Here is a 7,382-nt window from a genome sequence, read left to right as displayed (position 1 = left end):
GGATCAGGTGGTTGGTGGATCAGGTGATTGGTGGATCAGGTGATTGGTGGACCAGGTGACTGGTGGATCAGGTGACTGGTGGATCAGGTGACTGGTGGATCAGGTGGTTGGTGGATCAGGTGATTGGTGGATCAGGTGATTGGTGGATCAGGTGGTTGGTGGATCAGGTGATTGGTGGACCAGGTGACTGGTGGATCAGGTGACTGGTGGATCAGGTGGTTGGTGGATCAGGTGGTTGGTGGATCAGGTGACTGGTGGATCAGGTGATTGGTGGATCAGGTGACTGGTGGATCAGGTGATTGGTGGATCAGGTGATTGGTGGATCAGGTGATTGGTGGATCAGGTGACTGGTGGATCAGGTGATTGGTGGATCAGGTGACTGGTGGATCAGGTGACTGGTGGATCAGGTGACTGGTGCCGAATCCCCCTCGGCTGTATTCATCAGTGCATACCGTAGCAAAACATTTTTCAACGGAAGTCGTAAAACAACTGTTTCTTATTGGACCAGTCCAGGTAGTCTCTCCCTGTTTCGGGCCAGTTTGCTTGCGTTTGGTGCTTAATGAACACATCCCTGCAGTCCTCCGTCCGTATCTATAGGAGTGGTGACACCCTCAGTGTTACCTTCTCTCTCTTCCCTCACCCAATGAGGTAACTTTGTGTTTCTGAAAAGTATCCCCTTGTTAGTAAATCCACCAATCACCTTCCCTCATCCCTACGCATGTTTCCCACCCCTTCCTGTTGCAGAAGGAATTGAGTCGCTGACACAGGAAGTCCAGACAGGAAGTACACACACCTGCTGGCAGGGAACATGTTGAGGGCGTGTGGTAGTGAGGGCGTATTGATTTGCGTGGTAGTGAGGGCGAGCAGTGGCTTCACTACCAGTCAGTTGTCCACCTTCACAGGGCCTGAGTCAGGGTTCGATGGTTCCTCCGTGCTGGGCTCTACCCAGGGGTCAACAGGCTCTACCCAGGGGTCAACAGGCTCTGCCCTGGGGTCAACAGGCTCTGCCCTGAGGTCAACAAACTCTACCCTGGGGTCAACAGACTCTACCCTGGGGTCAACAGACTCTGCCCTGGGGTCAACAGGCTCTACCCTGGGGTCAACAGGCTCTGCCCTGGGGTCAACAGGCTCTACCCTGGGGTCAACAGGCTCTGCCCTGGGGTCAACAGGCTCTGCCCTGGGGTCAACTAACTCTACCCTGGGGTCAACAGGCTCTGCCCTGGGGTCAACTAACTCTACCCTGGGGTCAACAGACTCTACCCTGGGGTCAACAAACTCTACCCTGGGGTCAACAGACTCTGCCCTGGGGTCAACAGGCTCTACCCTGGGGTCAACAGGCTCTACCCTGGGGTCAACAGGCTCTGCCCTGGGGTCAACAGGCTCTGCCCTGGGGTCAACAAACTCTGCCCTGGGGTCAACAGGCTCTGCCCTGGGGTTAACAAACTCTGCCCTGGGGTCAACAGGCTCTGCCCTGGGGTTAACAGGCTCTGCCCTGGGGTCAACAGGCTCTGCCCTGGGGTCAACAGACTCTGCCCTGGGGTCAACAGACTCTACCCTGGGGTCAACAGGCTCTGCCCTGGGGTCAACAGGCTCTGCCCTGGGGTCAACAGGATCTGATGGAGACCACACTCCTCTCACTCCACTGTCCTCCTCCTCTCCATTCACTATCTTCTCCCACTGGCCAAGGTTCTCCCTGTGGAAACACAATCATACTATGGTCAAACGGCCAGTAGGAAGAGTGTGTGTGTGTGCTCGTGTTCACGTGAGGTATGTTTTATTAGTGAACACACTGTACGTTCATTACTCTCCTCCTGCGATGCTTCTGCCTAACCCACCGGCTGCTTTAAAGCCTAAGTGACCATGATCCTTTGGGAATGTAAACAAAGTGAAAAATCAAAAGCCTGGTTCTTGTGTCAGCGCACGCACGCACACACACACACGCACGAAACTAATGTGCTACTCGAGCCTGAAAAATATTACAGACAAACACACTGGAAACTGAACATATGATGCAGATATGTGTTAGTCCATGTAATATATGGTGTGTGTAGTCCATGTAATATATGGTGTGTTAGTCCATGTAATATATGGTGTGTAGTCCATGTAATATATGGTGTGTAGTCCATGTAATATATGGTGTGTGTAGTCCATGTAATATATGGTGTGTGTAGTCCATGTAATATATGGTGTGTGTTAGTCCATGTAATATATGGTGTGTGTAGTCCATGTAATATATGGTGTGTGTAGTCCATGTAATATATGGTGTGTGTAGTCCATGTAATATATGGTGTGTGTAGTCCATGTAATATATGGTGTGTGTAGTCCATGTAATATATGGTGTGTGTAGTCCATGTAATATATGGTGTGTGTAGTCCATGTAATATATGGTGTGTGTAGTCCATGTAATATATGGTGTGTGTAGTCCATGTAATATATGGTGTGTGTAGTCCCATGTAATATATGGTGGTGTGTAGTCCATGTAATATATGGTGTGTGTAGTCCATGTAATATATGGTGTGTGTAGTCCATGTAATATTGGTGTGTGTAGTCCATGTAATATATGGTGTGTGTAGTCCATGTAATATAGGGTGTGTTGTAGTCCATGTAATATATGGTGTGTGTAGTCCATGTAATATATGGGTGTGTGTAGTCCATGTAATATATGGTGTGTGTAGTCCATGTAATATATGGTGTGTGTAGTCCATGTAATATATGGTGTGTGTAGTCCATGTAATATATGGTGTGTGTAGTCCATGTAATATATGGTGTGTGTAGTCCATGTAATATATGGTGTGTGTAGTCCATGTAATATATTGGTGTGTGTAGTCCATGTAATATATGGTTGTGTAGTCCTTGTAATATATGGTGTGTGTAGTCCATGTAATATATGGTGTGTGTAGTCCATGTAATATATGGTGTGTGTAGTCCATGTATATATGGTGTGTGTAGTCCATGTAATATATGGTGTGTGTAGTCCATGTAATATATTGTGTATGTAGTCCATGTAATATATGGTGTGTGTAGTCCATGTAATATATGGTGTGTGTAGTCCATGTAATATATGGTGTGTGTAGTCCATGTAATATATGGTGTGTGTAGTCCATGTAATATATGGTGTGTGTAGTCCATGTAATATATGGTGTGTGTAGTCCATGTAATATATGGTGTGTAGTCCATGTAATATATGGTGTGTGTAGTCCATGTAATATATGGTGCGTGTAGTCCATGTAATATATGGTGTGTTAGTCCATGTAATATATTGTGTGTGTAGTCCATGTAATATATGGTGTGTAGTCCATGTAATATATGGTGTGTGTAGTCCATGTAATATATGGTGTGTGTAGTCCATGTAATATATGGTGTGTTAGTCCATGTAATATATGGTGAGTGTGTAGTCCATGTAATATATGGTGTGTGTAGTCCATGTAATATATGGTGTGTAGTCCATGTAATATATGGTGTGTGTTAGTCCATGTAATATATTGTGTGTGTAGTCCATGTAATATATGGTGTGTGTAGTCCATGTACTATATGGTGTGTGTAGTCCATGTAATATATGGTGTGTGTAGTCCATGTAATATATGGTGTGTGTTAGTCCATGTAATATATGGTGTGTGTATTGTATGTTACTCACTTGCAGGCTTGTAGAAGTGGACCAGAAGGGGGGAAGAGCTCAGATAAGGTAGTATAACATGGAAGTGCAACAGCATTGTAGAACCCCACCTAGACAAACAGAGAAGTATAATGCATGTTGTTGGATAATAACAACAATGCATTTCTGACAATGACCTAAAAACGTCCCCCTCACAGATCTGACGGGACTGGATGGGAAAGAAACATGACGGAAACTATGTGGAGCGGAGCTTTTGTTTCTGTTGTTTCCACCTGCACCTGTCTCAGGTCAGTAAAGGGGCGGGAACAAGGGCAGCCCAGGTAATGTTCTTAGTGTGTGTTTGTGTAGTTCTTACCTGCCCCTGAGGAACCTCTTCTTTCTTATCTCTGTCCAGCATAGGGATGGGCTGCATACCTATCTTCTTCATCTCATCCCCCTGTAGAGGAGAGGAAGTGGGAGAGGAGGAGGAGAGGAAGAAGAGAGGAAAAGGAGAGGAGGAGGAGAGGGAGAGGAGAGGAGAGGAAGAGGAGATGGAGAGGAATAGGAGAGGAAGAGAATAGTTATTGTAGAGGAGATGAGAGGAGAGGAGAGGAGAGATGAGGAGAGGAGAAGAGAGGAGAGGAGAGGAAGAGAGGAGAGGAAGAGAGGAGAGGAAGAGAGGAGAGGAGAGGAGAGGAAGAGAGGAGAGGAGAGGAGGAGAGGAGAGGAAGAGAGGAGAGGAAGAGAGGAAGAGAGGAGAGGAGAGGAGAGGAAGAGAGGAGAGGAAGAGAGGAAGAGAGGAGAGGAGAGGAGAGGAGAGGAAGAGAGGAGAGGAAGAGGAGAGGAAGAGAGAGGAAGAGAGAGGAAGAGAGAGGAAGAGAGAGGAAGAGAGAGGGAGACAGGAGAGGAGAGGAGAGGAGAGGAGAGGAGGGGAGGGGAGAGGAGAGGAGGGGAGAGGAGAGGAGAGGAGAGGAGAGGAGAGGATGAGGAGAGGAGAGGAGGACAGGGAAGAGGAGAGGAGAGGAGGAGAGGAGAGGAGGAGAGGAGAGGAGAGGAGGGGAGGGGAGAGGAGAGGAGAGGAGGGGAGAGGAGAGGAGGGGAGAGGAGAGGAGAGGAGAGGAGAGGAGAGGAGGGGAGAAAGAGAAGAGGTAGAATGGAAGAGGTTATTGAGACCAAAACAAAGTGACACCTGATGATGTTTTGAGTACTATGATTCATTCCTTTGTCATAACCCATTCATTCATAACCCATTCATAACCCATTCATAACCCATTCATAACCCATTCATAACCCATTCATTCATAACCCATTCATAACCCATTCATTCATAACCCATTCATAATCCATTCATTCATAACCCATTCATTCATAACCCATTCATAACCCATTCATTCATAACCCATTCATTCATAACCCATTCATAACCCATTCATTCATAACCCATTCATTCATAACCCATTCATAACCCATTCATAACCCATTCATTCATAACCCATTCATAACCCATTCATAACCCATTCATAATCCATTCATAACCCATTCATTCATAACCCATTCATAACCCATTCATTCATAACCCATTCATAACCCATTCATAATCCATTCATAATCCATTCATAATCCATTCATAACCCATTCATAATCCATTCATAATCCATTCATAACCCATTCATTCATAACCCATTCATTCATAACCCATTCATAATCCATTCATAACCCATTCATAATCCATTCATAACCCATTCATAACCCATTCATAATCCATTCATAACCCATTCATAATCCATTCATAATCCATTCATAACCCATTCATAATCCATTCATAACCCATTCATAACCCATTCATAATCCATTCATAACCCATTCATAACCCATTCATTCATAACCCATTCATTCATAACCCATTCATAACCCATTCATAACCCAATCATTCATAACCCATTCATAACCCATTCATAATCCATTCATAACCCATTCATAACCCATTCATAATCCATTCATAACCCATTCATAACCCAATCATTCATAACCCATTCATAACCCATTCATAACCCATTCATAACCCATCCAATATTAATGAATTGATGAACTCTTTATACAGTAGATGTGTAGTACAGTCTTAGAAAAGAAGGTGCTACCTAGAACTACAAAGGGTTCTTCAAGTGTCCCCATAGGAGAACCCTCTGAACATAAGTTTTTTTTGTTCTTTTGGTGGTTGAGTGTAGTGAGTTATACTACTGTACCTCGGCCCAGAACTCAGCGTAGATATCATTGGCTGTGAGTCGCGTGATTGGCCACAGCTTGGTAACGGAACACAGGTCACATGCTGTCATCATCAGACCAATCACACGGTCCCTGGGGAAAGATAAGTATTTGTTTTTATTTTATGATTTATTTATATCTACAGTTTATTCAGGAAAGTATTTAGACCCTTTGACTTTTTCCACATTTTGTTACGTTACAGCCTTATTCTGTGATGATGATCTGAATACTTTCCAAATGCACCGTATTTCCAGATGCATGAGAATGAGTGTAGCTGTCCCCTGACTCTAATAGTCTTTTATAACTGTCGTCATGCTGACCCAAACCACTGTGATGCTGACCCAAACCACTGTGATGCTGACCCAAACCACTGTGATGCTGACCCAAAACACTGTGATGCTGACCCAAACCACCGTGATGCTGACCCAAACCACCGTGATGCTGACCCAAACCACCGTGATGCTGACCCAAACCACAGTGATGCTGACCCAAACCACTGTGATGCTGACCCAAACCACTGTGATGCTGACCCAAACCCCTGTGATGCTGACCCAAACCACCGTGATGCTGACCCAAACCACAGTGATGCTGACCCAAACCACAGTGATGCTGACCTAAACCACAGTGATGCTGACCCAAACCACTGTGATGCTGACCCAAACCACCGTGATGCTGACCCAAACCACTGTGATGCTGACCCAAAACACCGTGCTACTGACCCAAACCACAGTGATGCTGACCCAAACCACCGTGATGCTGACCCAAACCACCGTGATGCTGACCCAAACCACCGTGATGCTGACCCAAACCACTGTGATGCTGACCCAAACCACAGTGATGCTGACCCAAACCACCATGATGCTGACCCAAACCACTGTGTTGCTGACCCAAACCACTGTGTTGCTGACCCAAACCACAGTGATGCTGACCCAAACCACCGTGATGCTGACCCAAACCACTGTGATGCTGACCCAAACCACCGTGATGCTGACCCAAACCACCGTGATGCTGACCCAAAACACTGTGATTCATTTTTTATTTTTTTTCTCTCTCTTCATGTTGACCTGTTCAGCAACTATAGTGGATGTGTAACCATGGTAGCTCAGTAAGCTTGGTCTGACTTGGCTTGGTTCAGTTCAGCTCTTTAGTGTGAAAGCTCTTATTTAACCAGTGACATGTGCCGGTGGTTGTTGAGGTCCTGTGTGTGTGTGTGTGTGTGTGTGTGTGTGTGTGTGTGTGTGTGTGTGTGTGTGTGTGTGTGTGTGTGTGTGTGTGTGTAACCTTAGACCTGTGTTGGTGGTTGTTCAGGTCCAGTGCTCCCGTGCTCAGTAGTTCAGCTAGCTGTTTGCGGTTGCCGAAGTAGAGCGCCAGATCTGTAGCGATGATGGCCTTGTGGATGACCTCTAGAACTTGCTCGTACTCACTGGAAGTCAGGTTGGAGAAAATATTGTGCCCTTCCAGCTATGGGAAACAAAGAGATCAATAAAAAGCAAAAGCTCTGCTTATGAGGCGTTCGGCTCAGCTAGGC

At 45.8% G+C, this 7,382-nt stretch overlaps 1 protein-coding gene across 2 annotated transcripts in view; it reads right to left on the bottom strand.

The window, feature by feature from the left end:
* Window positions 1–275: 275 nt before the first annotated feature.
* The window catches only part of LOC115201744 (cAMP and cAMP-inhibited cGMP 3',5'-cyclic phosphodiesterase 10A-like), a 155,822-nt gene continuing 148,715 nt past the window's right edge, over window positions 276–7,382 (bottom strand). For both annotated transcript variants that reach the window (XM_029765611.1, XM_029765612.1), the window contains exons 18-22: window positions 7,143–7,315; window positions 5,836–5,947; window positions 3,969–4,049; window positions 3,635–3,723; window positions 276–1,693 (exon numbers count right to left, since the gene is read on the bottom strand). In XM_029765611.1, coding sequence (XP_029621471.1) covers window positions 883–1,693; window positions 3,635–3,723; window positions 3,969–4,049; window positions 5,836–5,947; window positions 7,143–7,315 — 1,266 coding nt within the window. In that variant the 3' untranslated portion in view covers window positions 276–882. The remainder of the gene's footprint in view (window positions 1,694–3,634; window positions 3,724–3,968; window positions 4,050–5,835; window positions 5,948–7,142; window positions 7,316–7,382) is intronic.

Source organism: Salmo trutta, chromosome 10, assembly GCF_901001165.1.
Source record: "Salmo trutta chromosome 10, fSalTru1.1, whole genome shotgun sequence".
In the NCBI taxonomy this organism is placed as follows: domain Eukaryota; kingdom Metazoa; phylum Chordata; class Actinopteri; order Salmoniformes; family Salmonidae; genus Salmo; species Salmo trutta.
Note: the sequence above shows the minus strand (reverse complement) of the source record. Positions and strands in the feature narration are given on the sequence as shown.